General features: G+C 42.1%; 1 protein-coding gene across 3 annotated transcripts in view; it reads left to right on the top strand.

Annotated features, from left to right (window-relative positions):
• Window positions 1-16,942, top strand: part of mprip (myosin phosphatase Rho interacting protein) — a 66,582-nt gene that overhangs the window by 27,182 nt on the left and 22,458 nt on the right. For all 3 annotated transcript variants that reach the window (XM_064950604.1, XM_064950605.1, XM_064950606.1), the window contains exons 6-12: window positions 2,554-2,995; window positions 6,857-6,983; window positions 13,062-13,166; window positions 14,926-14,982; window positions 15,621-15,689; window positions 15,942-16,031; window positions 16,230-16,907. In XM_064950604.1, the coding sequence (XP_064806676.1) occupies window positions 2,554-2,995; window positions 6,857-6,983; window positions 13,062-13,166; window positions 14,926-14,982; window positions 15,621-15,689; window positions 15,942-16,031; window positions 16,230-16,907 (1,568 nt within the window). The remainder of the gene's footprint in view (window positions 1-2,553; window positions 2,996-6,856; window positions 6,984-13,061; window positions 13,167-14,925; window positions 14,983-15,620; window positions 15,690-15,941; window positions 16,032-16,229; window positions 16,908-16,942) is intronic.

Genomic DNA, 16,942 nt, shown 5'->3' with positions numbered 1-16,942 from the left:
CGTTGTGCCTGGATCCACGTGAAGAACGTTGTGCCTGGATCCACGTTGGGTCTAATATCCCATGTGAATTGATGTTGATCTGTCTGCTTGATTTACAGCAGGGTGTCGTTAGATTTAACAGATAATGCATCAAGTTAATGAGTTCATGTTTTCATATATTTTTGTGCCTCAGATTGGACACTGTCTACTGTGCACAATTGTGTAGGATAGACTATTGCGCAACACCCAACGCTATTCTGAAGAAATATTCTGGATATAATGACAGCCTAGCGGGCTACTTCACACTATGATCTGGTAATGAAATAACATGACATACATTTTGGTTTCCATGTTACAAGGGACTTGAAGTAACCTACTTGAATTTGGAGCTCAGAACTTCAAGTACTGGAATAGGCCTTCCTTGAAAATCTGACATTTCATACATTTGGTGCTTGAAAAGGCCTTCTAATTATTGTAGACAATTTATAAGTTCTCCTACTCCTTTATTATTATTATCAGTAATTCAATTTTTTGTCTGTTTGTGAGAGATTTGGCCACTTTTGTTTCCAGCGGCTTCAACTGAAGGGGGTTGCACTTCGGTTTGGGTGAAATATCGCGTATTTGGAAAAAGCCACCGCATGGTCAATACCGTTAAAACAATTTCTTTTAAGTTTTTAATCAATTGGAATATTCATAGCTTTTTTTAATGTAAATTACCTGCAGTCAACTAGTGCAATACATTAGGAGATAAAGAGCATTGCGTTCTTCATTTCACTTGGCACATTATTATGAAGCTTTTGGTAGTCCCCAGTCACATGTCACGTGGTGTTTGTTTACAGGACAAGGGACCGGAGCATTGAGTCACTCACTGTTGTGCAACATACGTCAGGTGATCTAATTACAGTATGGAATTCACAACTAAAAGTTTGCCAGCTAGATAACTATTAAGTTAAATGTCTAAAATGTGTTAATTGCTATGCAGTCGTGCATTTGGTTTGCTAATTTAGTAGCTTCTTCCTAAATCAAGAATTTGCTTGGTAACAGCAGAAAATCCCGTTCAAGGTCAAGAGCCTTGATGGCTAATATTTGTTTTGTGTGTGCAGCAAACTGAGTAGCATTTTGAGTTGCTTGTATACTTCTATAGTTTTAAATCAGAAACTGTACAAATTGTTCGCAAGGCACTCATTAGCATCTAGTTAGCATTCTCTATGGGATTCTACACAAACCTGTTAGCATTGCTAACCTTTGGATTACCGAGTATCAGTGGGGTTTGAAAACGGCGCCCGTTGTGTTCAGTGCCGGTATTACCTAATATCGTGGTATGGCACAAGGTCAGTATGAAGTTATGACAATCTGGATACCGCTCAAGCCTAGTTGCACTACTCGTTTGCGGTAAAACCATGTGCTGTTATTATGAGGACAATAACATCTAATGCTGGCTTCAGCTTGGCTTTCCATACAAATCCTTCCATTACAAAAAGGAACCTGGTTTTTGGACACTTTCTCATTATAAAAACAGTGATGGGTGAGATTAATGGTACTGCTATTCCTGGCTTTATTCTGTGTACCTGCATCGGCCACATAGGCTATAGAAAAATCGGCATGCATCCAATTTATTTCACATGTAATAATAATTTTATAAAATATATACTTTTTGAATGCTTTTTAGTGGGGGGGTTCTATATGAAGCCCTATATGTCCAATTATATTTAAAAAATTTGTTTTACCTTTTTATTTAACCAGGTAGGCTAGTTGAGAACAAGTTCTCATTTGCAACTGCGACCTGGCCAAGATAAATCGTAGCAGTTTGACAACAACACAGAGTTACACATGGAATGAAGAAAACGTAGTCAATAATACAGCAGAACAAAAGAAAACAAAAGTCTATGTACAGTGAGTGCAAATGAGGTAAGATGAGGGAGTTAAGGCAATAAATAGGCCATGGTGGCAAAGTAATTACAATATAGCAATTTAAACACTGGAATGGTAGATGTGCAAAAGATGAATATGAAGATATAAATTATACAGTTGTTTAACATTGAGGTCCTTAAATGTTAATTGAGAGCTTTCAAATGTTAAGATTTCTGCCCATATCAGATATGTCTATGTCCTGGGAAATGTTTTTGTTACTTACAACCTCATGGTAATCACATTAGCCTATGTTAGCTCAACCGTCCCGCGGGGGGACACCAATCCCGTAGAGGTGAAAAAGTACCTGAGAGTCCTTGAATTTGACTTGCCAATGTCTGTATGAACCCTGCTTAAAGGATGTATAGGTGGATTTGGGGGCCTATTTGCATATATTCCTCTAAGTACACTTGTGGAACTACATAAAAAAAAAAACTTTATTTTTATTTTTTGTTTCAAACCATTTTGAAGTTATCCCAATGTCACACATTGGCCCCATTATTTATAGAAAGACCCATATATGGCAATCTGATAGGATTGTAATGGTGTTAGCAAGCTACACAGCTGTAAAATATTATAACATTAGAATTTAGAGATGGTAAGAATTTTCTACTGTTCTCATCTATCCTTCACCATCTTTGACCCTCCACCCCCTCCCTCTTCCAGGTGACTGTGGTTCCGTGGGTCGGGGCTCAGATGCCGGCTCAGTCAACGGTGACGAGGTGGACCGTAGCGGCCTCCCTCTCCACGGCTCAGTCCCGCTCCCCCACCACGACCTCCTGTCTCCCACGGGCTCCTGCTCCAGTCTGGGCGGGGTGCCCCGCTGCCTCTCCCCGGTCCCCAGCGACCCTTTCCCCTCCGGCAGCTCCCTGCTGTCCAACGGCTCCCACATCAGTGGCTCTGTTAGCTCATTGGACTCTGATGCCAGCGGCAGCACGGTAACCAGCACAGAGAGCCACCCGGCGGGGCGGTTAGGGCTAGGCCACGGCGGGCACAATGATATGCCACGGTCCAGGAGGCTGGAGGCCGAGGCCAGGAAGGCAGAGAAGAGGAGTCGAGTGAGGAGTCCTGGTGAGGAGAAAGAGGCCGTGTTCAGTCCCGAAAGGAGGCAAGTCTGTCTGTCTGTCCATCTGTTTGCATGTCTGTTCTGTCTTAGTCCAGAGAGACAAAAAAGAAAGGCCCACGTTCAGACCAAAGAGGTCAGTCTAATGAGAATAAAAGAAGGTTCCAGACTTCAGTGACCGTTTCTTACCTAGGATATATTTATCAAGGTAAAGCCTTAGCTGTTAATCAGGTACTTGTATAGGCTGGTAAACCAGGTTAGTGAACTCTGCTGTCTGACTGCCAGGTTACAGACCAGCAGGCACTCTGGCCTGGAAGGACATCAGTAGAGATTCCAATGATGCAGCAACACACACGGTCTCTGCTTCTAAACACATACACACAGCCTTGTGATGCACACACACACTCAGACCAAGAGGAAAAGGCTGTGTTTGGTGAAATCCAAACAGTCTGAAATCGACAAATCTCTGCGTTCCATAGTTCCGTTATACTTCTCATAGGAGTTATGTATGTACAGTTGATTCCCTGTCTTAGGTCAGTTAGGATCACCACTTTATTTTAAGAATGTGAAATGTCAGAATAATATTAGAGAATGATTTTATTTCAGCTTTTATTTCTTTCATCACATTCCTAGTGGGTCAGACGTTTACATACACTCAATTAGTATTTGGTAGCATTGCCTTTAAATTGTTTAACTTGGGTCAAACAAGTTGGGTGAATTTTGGCCCATTCCTCCTGACAGAGCTGGTGTAAATGAATCAGGTTGGTAGGCCTCCTTGCTCGCACAAGCTTTTTCAGTTCTGCCCACAAATGTTCTATAGGATTGAGGTCAGGGCTTTGTGATGGCCACTCCAATACCTTGACTTTGTTGACCTTAAGCCGTTTTGCCACAACTTTGGAAGCATGCTTGGGGTCATTGTCCATTTGGAAGACCCATTTGCGACCAAGCTTTAACTTCCTGATTGATGTCTTGAGATGTTGCTTCAATATATCCACATACTGTTCTTTCCTCATGATGCCATCTATTTTGTGAAGTGCACCAGTCCCTCCTGCAGTAAAGCACCCCCACAACATGATGCTGCCACCCCGTGCTTCAGGGATGGTGTTCTTTGGCTTGCAAGCATCCCCCTTTTTCCTCCAAACATAACAATGGTCATTATGGCCAAACAGTTCTATTTTTGTTTCATCAGACCAGAGGGTATTTCTCCAAAAAGTACGATCTTTGTCCCCATGTGCAGTTGCAAACCGTAGTCTGGCTTTTTTATGGTGGTTTTGGAGCAATAGCTTCTTCCTTGCTGAGCAGCCTTTCAGGTTATGTCGATATAGGACTTGTTTTATTGTGGATATAGATACCTTTTGTACCTGTTTCCTCCACTATCTCCACAAGTTCCTTTGCTGCTGTTCTGTGATTGATTTGCACTTTTCGTACCAAAGTAAGTTAATCTCTAGGAGACAGAATGCGTCTCCTTCCTGAGTGGTATAACGGCTGTGTGGTCAAATGGTGTTTATGCGTACTATTGTTTGTACAGATGAACGTGGTACCTTCAGACATTTGAGAAATTGCTGCCAAGGATGAACCAGACTTCTGGTCGTCTATAATTGTTTTTCTGAAGTCTTTGCTGATTTCTTTTGATTTTCCCATGATGTCAAGCAAAGAGGCACTGACTGTGAAGGTAGGCCTTGAAATATATCCACAGGTACACCTCCAATTGACTCAAATGGTGTCAATTAGCCTATACGAAGCTTCTAAAGCCATGACATCGTTTCTGGAATTTTCCAAGCTGTTTTAAAGGCACAGTCAACTTAGTGTATGTAATGTTCTGACCCACTGGAATTGTGATACAGTGAATTATACGTGAAATAATCTGTCTGCAAACAATTTTTGCAAAAATTAAAATACAGAAATACTCATTTAAAATTCAGAAAAGATACAACTATTTTACATTGGTTTAAATATGAACTTCTTGTGAATAGAATCACGGTGTCAGATTTCAAAAATGCTTTACGGAGAAAGCAGACCGTACGATTATTTTTAGAACATCGCCCAGCAGACAAATCATTACAAACTAACTGGCCAAGTAGAAGAGTTACACAAGTCAGAAATAGAGATTAAATTAATCCTTTTGATGATCTTCATATGTTTGCACTCAGAAGACATTAATTTATTCAATAAATGTTCCTTTTGTTCGATAAAGTCTCTCTTTATATCCGAAAACCTCAGTTTTGTTCGCATTTTCTTCAGTAATCCACAGGCTCAAACGCAGTCCCAACAGGCAGACAAAGAATCCAAATTGTATCTGTAAAGTTCATAGAAACATGTCAAACAATGTTTATATTCAATCGTCAGGTTGTTTTTAGCCTAAATAATCTATAATATTTCAACCGGACAATAACGTTGTCAATATAAAAGGTAAACAAGAAAGGCACTCTCTCTGGTCGCGCGCATGAAAAAGCTCTGTGACACGGCCGGGTCCACTCATTCAGACTGCTCTCTCATTTTTCAGAATACAAGCCTGAAACAATTTCTAAAGACTGTTGACATATAGTGGAAAGCCTAGGAACTGCAATTGGAGTCCGAGGTCAATGGATACGGTAGTGACATTGAATAGAAAACTACACAACAAAAAATCCTACTTCCTGAATGGATTTTTCTGATGTTTTCGCCTGCCAAATCAGTTCTGTTATACTCAGACATTATTTTAACAGTTTTGGAAACTAGAGTTTTCTATGCAAATCTACTAATTATATGCATATCCTATCTTCTGGGCCTGAGTAGAAAGCTGTTTAATTTGGGTATGCTTTTCATCCAAAATTCCAAAGGCTACCCCCTACCCTAGAGAAGTTAACAACAAGAAATGTGTGGAGTGGTTGAAAACGAGTTTTAATGACTCCAACCTTAGTGTTTATAAACTTCTGACTTCAACTGTAATAATTACCTTTCCCTGTGTTTTTTTCCCCCTGTGGTTTTTCAGCATAAACACACTGAATAATAAACAGGCTTTGTACTTTCCATTCGCTGACTCCTGACTCCTGTTCTAGGAAAGGGTCAAGAGGTTAAGCAGACACACCCACACCACACCCACCCACCCACCTCATCCCCTCATCCAAAACCAGGCCTGAGAGGAAGAGCTTAACGAGAGGGCAAGGAAGAGATCAGGAATGTCCAGTAGACTGATAAAAATTGGTCCATTTTGTTTAATTTCGGAACACTGCCATTTTGGACCCCAGCAGCCAACTAGCACTCTATTCCAGAGTTATTGCACACAAATACAAACACACACACACTGCCACTCGGCTCCTTCACTGGCTGGTGGGGTGCAAACAGTCATGTGACTGAAAATACCTCGTCCTCTCTTTCTCGCAATTTCTTCTTTTCTCTCTCTCCCTCACTCGTTGCCTTGTAAGGAAGCCAGCTACCGCCGAAGATTCCCCTAATAAGGGCACACAATTTTTTTAAATATATATATATATTTCCAAGCGACTCTCGCTCCTCATAAACCGAGGGTAGAAAGGAAGACGTAAGGGAGGAATACGTCACAGCTGCCGGTGTATCTATCGTTTCACTGCATGTCTGTGCTGTGTGTTTACAGAAGTTGGAACAGAAAGGTTGGGGTGACAGTCACAAGGAGTATGAGCCTAAACTGTCCTTCTCAAATTCATCATGTCTGTTACTCAAGTTTCATGCAGCGGTGTATTGTAATGTTCACCTATAAATGTGAATTATGCAACGTTTACCCACCAGCTACGCACACACACACTGGAAAACTACAGTATCCAATAAAGTTAATCTATTTTCTCCACCTGAGAAGGATTTTTTTTTTTTTATCCACAAAAAAAGTTTAACTTAAGGCATCTGGCCTCTAGCCTTCACCGCTGACCTTTTAACCTTGTTCCATATGTGTTCTAGTCGATCTGGGGTGATAGAGAAGCTGGAGGCATTGGAGCTGGAGAATGCAGAGAGGATGGAGGTGGAGGAGGCTGGGAGGACTGGAGCCAGACAGGGCCGCAGCGAACACAGACGCTTCCACAAAGAGGTACAACTACAGCACTGTGTGTATGTGTGGTACAGAGATTGTACCCCCTTTAAACCCATTCAGTTGAACTTGATCTTAGAGAGGTAGGTCTAGGGCACAAATAATAATAATAATCAATCATTTTGCTCTTTATTTAACCATCTTACTTATTAAACCTTATTTGTTCATCCAAAATTGTTAATGAGAAGGGTGTGCTTGATAGGAGGCACATAACTCTGCAATGTTGGATTGTATTGGAGAGAAAGTCTGTCTTAAATTATTTTCCACACAGTCTTTGGCTGTATTTAGTTTTCATTCGAGTGAGGGCCGAGAATCCGCTCATGTAGTTACATCAGTGTCTTAACATCTCGATTTGCCAAGGCAGGATACTCTGAGCGCAGCCCAATCCAGAAATCTGGCAGTGGCTTCTGATTAAATTCAATTTTCACAGAACTGCTTGTTGCAATTTCGATGATGCTCTCTTGTTCAGATATCGGTAAGTGGACTGGAGGCAGGGAATGAAGGGTATAATGAATCCAGTTGTTTGTGTCGTCCGTTTCGGGAAAGTATCTGCGTAATTGCGCATGCAACTCACTCAGGTGCTTCGCTATATCACATTTGACATTGTCCGTAAGCTTGAGTTCATTTGCACACAAAAATCATACCATGATGGAAAGACCTGTGTGTTGTCCTTGTTAATGCAGACAGAGAAGAGCTCCAACTTCTTAATCATAGCCTCAATTTTGTCCCGCACATTGAATATAGTTGCGGAGAGTCCCTGTAATGCTAGATTCAGATCTTTCAGGCGAGAAAAAACATCACCCAGACAGGTCAGTCATGTGAGAAACTCAACGTCAGACAAGTGCAAATTATGGTCAGTAAAGAGAATTTTAAGCTTGTCTCTCAATAAAAACAAACAAACTGTCAATACTTTGTCCCTTGATAACCAGCTTCTGTATGTTGTAAAAGTGTTACATGGTTGCTGCCCATATCATTGCATAGTGCAGAAAATACACAAGAGTTCAGGGGCCTTGCTTTAACAAAGTTAACCAATTTCAGTGTAGTGTCCAATACGTCTTTCAAGCTGTCAGGCATTCCCTTGGCAGCAAGAGCCTTTCGGTGGATGCTGCAGTGTACCCAAGTGGCGTCGGAAGCAACTGCTTTCACACGTGTTACCACTCCACTATGTCTCCCTGTCATGGCTTTTGCGCCATCAGTACAAATACCAGCACACCTTGACCACGAAGTCCATTTGATGTCACAAAGCTGTCCAGTACTTAAAAAATATATTGTCCTGTTTGCAGAAGAGGATGTCTTCCTTAATTGACCCACCCATAAACATAACGGACATATATCAGGAGCTGTGCCAGGCCCGCCTCGTCTGTTGACTCATCCAGCTGTAACGCGTAGAATTCACTGTCTTGTATGCGAAGCAGTAATTGTTTTAAAACATCTCCTGCCATGTCACTGATGCGTCGTGAAACAGTGTTGTTTAATGAAGGCATTGTCTGTATAGTTTTTGGGGGCCTTTCCCCCAGCATTGTCCCAGCCATGTCCACGGCAGCAGGAAGAATTAAGTCCTCCACAATAGTATGGGGCTTGCCTGTCCTAGCCACTCGGTAGCTCACCATATAAGACTCTTCTAGCCACTTCTTATTAATGTTATCTGTTGCTTTTATACATGTCTTACTACTCGAAAGCCGTCTTAATTCTCGCTCCAAAAACTCTCATGGCCTATTTTTCAAATTGGCATGTTGCCATGTTTTGTTTCTAAATGTCTGCACAAGAGTGAACGTTTCATAGAGTTGTGAGAGAGTACTTTTGCACATATAACACACTGGCTGAGGAAAGGCACTTGTCCCAATATAAGTGAACCCCAAATCAATGTAGTTCTATTCATATTTGCGCCTCTTCGATGGTCCAACGTCCCTGTCTGTTGGGTGCTTTCCCAGGTAAGGGGGCAGTAGCTCTTCGGCTGCATCAGATTCACAACTGTCAGTGTCCGTGCTAGCTGGGCTAACAACAAATGTAGAATTACTTATGCTAGCATTGGATGTGCTCGAGGAGGCAGAACAACTTGTGTCGTCGTCAGGTGCCGGTGTAGTACTGCTGGTAGGTAGTAGCAGTACTACCAGTAGAGCTGGTATGTGTCTCTGGATGCAGGCCTTAATTTTTTTTAACCATTTATCAATTTTTGAGCAAACAGAATGAGCAGCAGCTACGTTTGGCTACATACCGACTGTTAGTGGAATTCCCACGAGAGAGTAACGGTTAATGTGATTGGATGTTAATTATTTTACTAGGCTATCTGTATTTGACATTGTGTTATTTCGCTGAACACTAGTTGGTTGAATTTTAATTTTGGTAGTGAAATGAGGCTACTCAGGGGAGAAAAAAACCTCACCCAAATCTATAGCCCCGTTGGAAAATATAAATTAACTGTTTGAAAAATGTGAAGAATTTTTTTTAAATAAATAAAACATGTGAATCCCATTTTTATCTGGCGTACCCCGACAGCAATGCACGTACCCCCCAGTTTGGGAACACCTGCTCTACATTAATCATTTGGAAACAAATATTTAGAAAAGGAGTACTTTGACCAAATTTCCAAAATGTATTTTCTGAACATTGTCACCAAGTTAACCCAAACTATTTACTGTATTAAATTGCCCATTGTTCTATAATAAAGATAACCTTTCACATTGAACAGCACTGTTCTTTGTTTACACTCTTTTGGCATCGTTAGATAATTCTCATTGGAACACACTGTGGCCATGTGCTAAAGCAGTAAGGAAGTGCTTAAAAAACAAATGAAATATCACATTTATTTATATATTTATATAGCCCTTCGTACATCAGCTGATATCTCAAAGTGCTGTACAGAAACCCAGCCTAAAACCCTAAACAGCAAGCAATGCAGGTGTAGAAGCACGGTGGCTAGGAAAAACTCCCCAGAAAGGCCAAAACCTAGGAAGAAACCTAGAGAGGAACCAGGCTATGATGGGTGGCCAGTCCTCTTCTGGCTGTGCCGGTTGGAGATTATAACAGAACATGGCCAAGATGTTCAAATGTTCATAAATGACCAGCATGGTCAAATAATAATAATCACAGTAGTTGTCGAGGGTGCAGCAAGTCAGCACCTCAGGAGTCACTGCCTATAGACAGATTAGGAGTCACTGGCAACTTTAAGGAAATGAAACACTAGCCACTTTAATAATGTCTCCATATCTTTCATTACTTATCTCATATGTGTATATATTCTATGCCACTGTATCTTAGTCCAATGCCGCTCTGACATATACAGTGGAAAAACAAGTATTTGATACACTGCCGATTTTGCAGGTTTTCCTACTTACAAAGCATGTAGAGGTCTGTAATTTTTATCATAGGTACACTTCAACTGTGAGAGACGGAATCTAAAACAAAAATCCAGAAAATCACATTGGATTATTTTAAAGTAATTAAGTTGTTTCCTTCTCACCAAGCTGCTTGCCTATTGTCCTGTAGCCATCCCAGCCTTGTGCAGGTCTACAATTTTATCCCTGATGTCCTTACACAGCTGTCTGGTCTTGGCCATTGTGGAGAGGTTGGAGTCTGCTTGATTGAGTGTGTGGACAAGTGTCTTTTATACAGGAACTCAAAATCTGCATTGGGAATGGTCTATATTCTCTAGAATATATATGTAAAAAAGGGGTAATGTAAAGATATCCACTGATATGGACCCTTTCCACCCAGTGAAACCTCCCTGGTGTTTGTAGTTGAACGTGTGCATGAAATTCACTTCTCGAGTGACGGACCTTACACGTAATTGTATGTGTGGGGTTATTCAAAAACGCCTATTATTGAACACTGAATGAGTCCATGCAACTTTATTATTTTGTTGAGACACATTTTTGACTCCTGAACTTTACATGATTTAAGTTTGCCATAACAATGGGGTTACATGGCATTTCAGCTTTACATTTCTGAAATGTTCTACTGACAAATTCCACTTTGATATTATGGGGTATTGTGTGTCGATCAGTGACACAAAATCTCAATTTAGTTTTAAATTCAGGCTGTAACGTAACAAAATGTGTAAGTAAAGAGTTGTGAATACTTTCTGAAAGGCCCTGTATATTGTCCATACTGTCTATACACACCTTGTATTTGTGTCCCGGATATTTCTTCACCTCATGTTTCTTTTTTTTTTTTTGTTCTTTAAAAAAAATAATTAGTGTATTAGTGTTGTACTGTTACATTTATTGCACTGCTAGGGCCAGAAACATGCATTTCACTGCTGCTGCTTTAACATATGCGTACATGACAAATAAACTTTGATTTGAAATGACACGGCACTGGATCTCTAAAATAGGAGCTTTGTTAGATTCTGTGAGCTGTTGCACATGAAGCAGACTTTTTCTGTCTTGTGTGTGTTATATATATATATATATATTTTTTTTTTTCTCTCTGTGTCTGTCTATGTGTCCTTGTTTCGGTTAGAGGTCAAAGGATCTGGAGAGTGTGCTATATTCATTTCCAGTTTCCATTATGTGGCTGGATTCCCGTGATGATAATAACTTCCCTTTCCCTCTCTGCCCTTGCCGGGACAAAACGCCTCTGTTGTAGGACCAACAGCAGAAAGACCTCAAAGAGAGAGACTGTACCCAAAATGTTCTTCCAAAAAGGTGTCCCGGGCCAAAGTGCCCCCAGAAGAGAGCTGTTTTTATGACCAGTTTGTCCTGTCTGTGTTGTCAAGCACAAGGGCACTTGTAGTAAACATCATCCCACCTGTACTTACACACACTCTCTCAATTCAAGGGCTTTATTGGCATGGGAAACGTACATGTTAACATTGCCAAAGCAAGTGAAGTAGATAATAAACAAAAGTAAAATAAACAATAAAAATTAACAGTAAACATTACACTCAGAGGTTCCAAAAGAATAAAGACATTTCAAATGTCATATGTATAAATACACAGTATTGTAACGATGTGCAAATAGTGAAAGTACAAAAGGGAAAATGAATAAGCATAAATATGTGTTGTATTTACAATGGTGTCTGTTCTTCACTGGTTGCCCTTTTCTTGTGGGAACAGGTCACAACCCGTGCTGCTGTGATGGCACACTGGTATTTCACCTAGTAGATATGAGAGTTTATCAAAATTGGGTTTGTTTTCGAATTCTTTGTGGATCTGTGTAACCTGAGGGAAATATGTGTCTCTAATATTGTCACTTATTTGGCAGGAGGCTAAGAAGTGCAGGGCAGTGTGCACATAGCCTGTCTTCTCTTGAGAGCCAGGTCTGTCTACGGCGGCCTTTCTCAATAGCAAGGCTATGCTCACTTAGTCTGTACATAGTCAAAGCTTTCGTTAAGTTTAGGTCAGTCACAGTGGTCATGTATTCTGCCACCGTGTCCTCTCTGTTTAGGGCCAAGTAGCATTCTAGTTTACTGTTCTTTTTGTTAATTCTTTCTAATGTGTTAAGTAATTATCTTTTTGTTTTCTCATGATTTGGTTGGGTCTAATTGTGTTGCTGTCCGGGGTCTCTGCGGGGTGTTTTTGTCTCTCTCTCTCTCTCTCTCCTCCTTTTCTATCTCTACTGTTCTCTCTCTCTCTCTCATCTCCGTTTCTGTCTCTACTGTTCTCTCTCCTCTCGGTTTCTGTCTCTACTGTTCTCTCTCCTCTCTGTTTCTATCGCTACTGTTCTCTCTCTCTCTCTCTCTCTCTCGTTCCTTCTGAGACACACTGCTCCTGGATGAGGCTTGTTTTCTCCTGCATCAGAGCATTGTCTTTGTTTACATTCTCTGGTTCAGTGAAAGGCTGTTGGGTTCAGTTCCATGTTAGAATATGTGTGATTCTGTTAAAAAAGAACTTGTTCTTGTGACAGTGCAGAGAGATGTTAGCACATGTTAAACTGTTCACATGGGAGGATTGTTCTTCTCATAAAAACAAATTGCATACCACAGAAATTAAGGCTATAATATGTTTGGTAGGTAGACTGTTCTGTAAAAGTGTGAGGGGAAACTGGGAGAAACGGAATTGGGCTCATGACACATTGATATGAGCTATTTTGACACACATGGCTGCTGTAGTATTGACGTCATGTTGTGCGTTTCAGGAGCAGAGACATGACCTGGGCCAGAGTCTGGACTTCCCCTCCACTCTGCCCCCTCTGAGACGAGCTAAGTCCCTGGACCGCAGGACCACCGAGTCTGTCATGACCGTTAGTACCATTTTTCTCTTCTGTCGTTCCGTCTTACTACGTTACCTCTCAGGGTGTGCCTACTCAAACACACACCAGGGAGAGTTTGAAACGGAGAACATTGTAATCAGTGAGCGTTGTTTACCTAAGGCGTGTGTGCGTTTTCTTGTATGTGTGGGCTAAGCTGAAGGAGCTTTCTCTCCAAGGCCAGACAACACCACAATAGTTCTGCTGTTCTCCTAATGCTGCGGGGTTAGAGGTCATCAGCAACGCCAGGACTTTAGCCCGGCTGAGTTGAGGGGTCGTGGGGTTGGTGGAGTATACGGGTTGGGTAACATTGTGGGTATAAGGGTTGGGTAACAGGGTTAAGAGTATTTGGGTTGAGAAAGGGCCCAGCAGGCCTTAGCTAGTGTAAATGTTATGATAATGAGCCACTGTGTCCTATTAAAGCACTAAACATTTTAAACACGTGGTACTGGAGTTTTTGGCTAGAACATCATGTCGTTACAGCAGCTTTGGTTGGGAAATTATACTCCTGGCTTGGTTGTAGTAATGAATGAATGAATGAACCCATATTGGTACACAGTGCCTTTTGTTGGTTCAATGAAATAGGCCATCAAGGGATTGTTATAGTTTCATAAAGCTGATTATCGATTAGTCTGCACCTCGCGTACTTTGACAAAGTCATTAGGTATTTTGGGGGGTCTTTTACTGCCTACTTTTTTGGGGCTGTATTCGTGACCAGGGTTTTTATGACTGGGATGTTAGATGATTATACTGTAAACTAACGGACAGTCAAGGGCACTGTGGTGGGTGATGTGGTTAGGACATACTGTTTCAGAGCTGGTTGGTTGGTGTCCTGGATGTCCTAATGCAGTCCTCCATGCCACAGGGGGCAGCACAGTCTCCTCTCCTGTCCAGGTTATCTTCTTGCTACTCATGTGTTCGGCCATGGCCCTCAGGCCTCTGTGTGTCGGCACCCATTCTGCTGTGTGTATGTTTGAGGAGTGTGTGTGCCACAAACCAGCACTGCTTCCCCAGGGCACTTTGTGTGTTTTCTTCCACTGTGTGAAACCACAACAGACATGAACTGTTTTATTGGACTTGTACAGAAGGCTCTGTGATGCTGAATGGAGTAGGTACATATTTCCCCTAACCACTGGTCCAGGGACAGTTTTATTATTGTATCCTCCTAATGTATATGGTAATATTGGTGGTAAGGTAATCTGATCCTAGATATGTGATCAGGGGAAACTCCTACCTCGCGCAGAGCCAGCATGTGGAGGATGTTTTCCTGCTCTTTCTCAGACATCAAGTTTTGTTTTGAAGGTTTTTTTGGACTTTTTGAACCTTAAAAATGTTTGCGATTAGTCATTACACATTTTCTAAATTGTCTAAATATGTTACCATCTTCAGTAACAAAGTGCAGAAAATGTAGCATGTTGGATTTAAAATGCTTCTGTCAGCTATGTACTCTAGTCGCTTCGTCGGGTTACTTCATACTTTTCTTTCAGTTGTGGGTGCCTGTAAGTATGACCTGTTAAAATGATGGAGTCCTAAGTGGAACCGAGAGAGGCTGTGGTTTTTAAAAGGCTGCAAGTTTAGTATCTGTGTGTTCCAGCATCTCTTGGTTCATCTTGCATGATCTTACTGTGTGGGTTCACTAGACTGCCACTAGACCACAGGTTGATTTAATTGGCATTTTTAAAGAGGTACATTTTGTGTTATGCTTTTAGGGATGGTGTGTAATAATGCTGAGCATATTTGTTTCTCATTCCAGCCCGACTTGCTGAACTTCAAGAAAGGTTGGATGGTGAAGCTGGATGAGCAAGGACATGTAAGCAAGAAATAAAACCTAGGAACTTCACCAGAACAACTGATGTTGCTTTTCTATTGTTTCAGGGAAATTTAAACGCTTGAAGAAATAACATTTATTGATGCCATGAGATTTGAAAATGGCACTTTTCTGTTTGGTGAGTTTATCAAAGTAGGCAGTCGGTTTAAGTTCAAAAGGTTGTCTGAACGTTCACCTAGAACATTCCAGAATGTCTGTAGCATTCTATGGCCTTTTAGTGCCATGGGCCAGCCAGTCTTTGATGGCACAGCTTCAACGGGTGATAGTAGAAAGGGTAATGTGGTGCTTCTCTTTTTACAGCTGTGTTTATTGTGTAGACTGATGCTCCAACGCTATTTTACACAGTCTAAATTAACATTAAGCTTTCATAGAAATCGTTACTTTTCAGAGGGCTATCAACATCACTTCAGTCTCCTCTGCTGTCATAGGGGTTTGTTCTTGTCTTTCTCTTTGCTGTGTGTATTGCACACAGAAGCCAAGCTCCTAATGTCATTACTCCATTATTCTTAGTTTCTGGCACTAAATGGATGTTTTTTGCTCCGTCTACAGCAGTAACAGAACAGTTTCTGTGTCCCCAGTGAACTCTGTGACCTGTGTTCCCTCTCTCCTTTTGTGAACAGTGGAAGAAGTATTGGTTCGTACTGACAGACCACAGCCTCGGATACTACAAGGACTCCATTGCTGAAGAGGTGACCTATTTTTCAATCCACCTAGACTGGTCATTCGTCTTAGTTTAACTGTGACCACCAACAGCAGCAATGGCAGTAGTTATCTTTAAAGAGATGGAATACATGTTTGCCAATAAAGTTTTGGTTTCCTATTGATATCTTCGTAAGTACCCAGTTAAAAAATGTATATTCTCCAACTCTTGCAGTGCTGATAAGAGTCTATTCTGTCTTCCTGATTTTGTTTTCATCATCTGTAATGTTGCTGTATTGCAGGCTTCAGATCTGGACGGGGAGATAGACCTGTCTACGTGTTATAATGTCACTGAATACCAGGCTCAACGCAACTACGGCTTCCAGATACATGTAAGCCCCAATCACTCGCGTACAACCTCCGATTATCTTTATGTAATAACAATGATTTGCATTTATGTATTCACTTTTTAAAATTATTATTTAAAAGCTCTTCAACGTATGGATGTAACACATCCCTTTTACTATCACCCAAATAGTGCAGCAGTTAATAGCACAGTTTGAATCTAACGCCCCAACTGTCCTCCTCAGACCCAGGAGGGCATGCACACCCTGTCGGCCATGACTGCAGGCATAAGGAGGAACTGGATCCAGGCTGTCATGAAAAATGTCAGACCCTCCACTGCTCCGGATGTGGCAAGCAACCACGGCTCCTTCTCCCCACTGGAGGGACTGGTTCGGCCGGACGTGACCCAGGACTCCCTTTCCTCCGAAGCCTCGTCCATGGAGCGGGAGCCAGGGCCAGGCCCCAAGAAAAGTCGGGCCCGCGAGCGCCGGCGAGAGGGCCGTTCCAAGACCTTCGACTGGGCAGAGTTCCGACCCATCGCCCAGGCTCTGGCTCAGCAGCGGGCCCAGGAGGCCGAGCCCCTGCAGACTGACCTAGGAGACCCCGATCGGAGCCAGAGGCGGGAAGAACGAAGGAGGAGGTATGAGTCTGTGACTAGTTCCTCCGTGGACCAACCAGCAGGCTCCGAGGTTGGGAAAATGGACTATGAGAGTGGGGGAGGGAGTGAAGGCAGCCCTGGGGGTGAGTGTGGGGGTCCCCCCTCCCTGCAGAGGCAGCAGTTGGTGGAGGAGGAGATCGAGCAGCACTGGCAGCAGGTGGAGCAGACACCCATCAGGGATGAGAGGAGGGTACCTCTGCCCTCGACACTGCAGACCAGGGAGACGGCCGAGCTGGAGAAACTGCTGGAGAGCTACAAGAAAGGGGTGAATATGGGTTTTGTGTACATGTGTATGTGAGT

The sequence above is a fragment of the Oncorhynchus masou genome, chromosome 31 (assembly GCF_036934945.1).
Source record: "Oncorhynchus masou masou isolate Uvic2021 chromosome 31, UVic_Omas_1.1, whole genome shotgun sequence".
Classification (NCBI taxonomy): domain Eukaryota; kingdom Metazoa; phylum Chordata; class Actinopteri; order Salmoniformes; family Salmonidae; genus Oncorhynchus; species Oncorhynchus masou.
The sequence above is the reverse complement of the archived record's forward strand: the minus strand, read 5'-3'. Positions and strand labels throughout refer to the sequence as shown.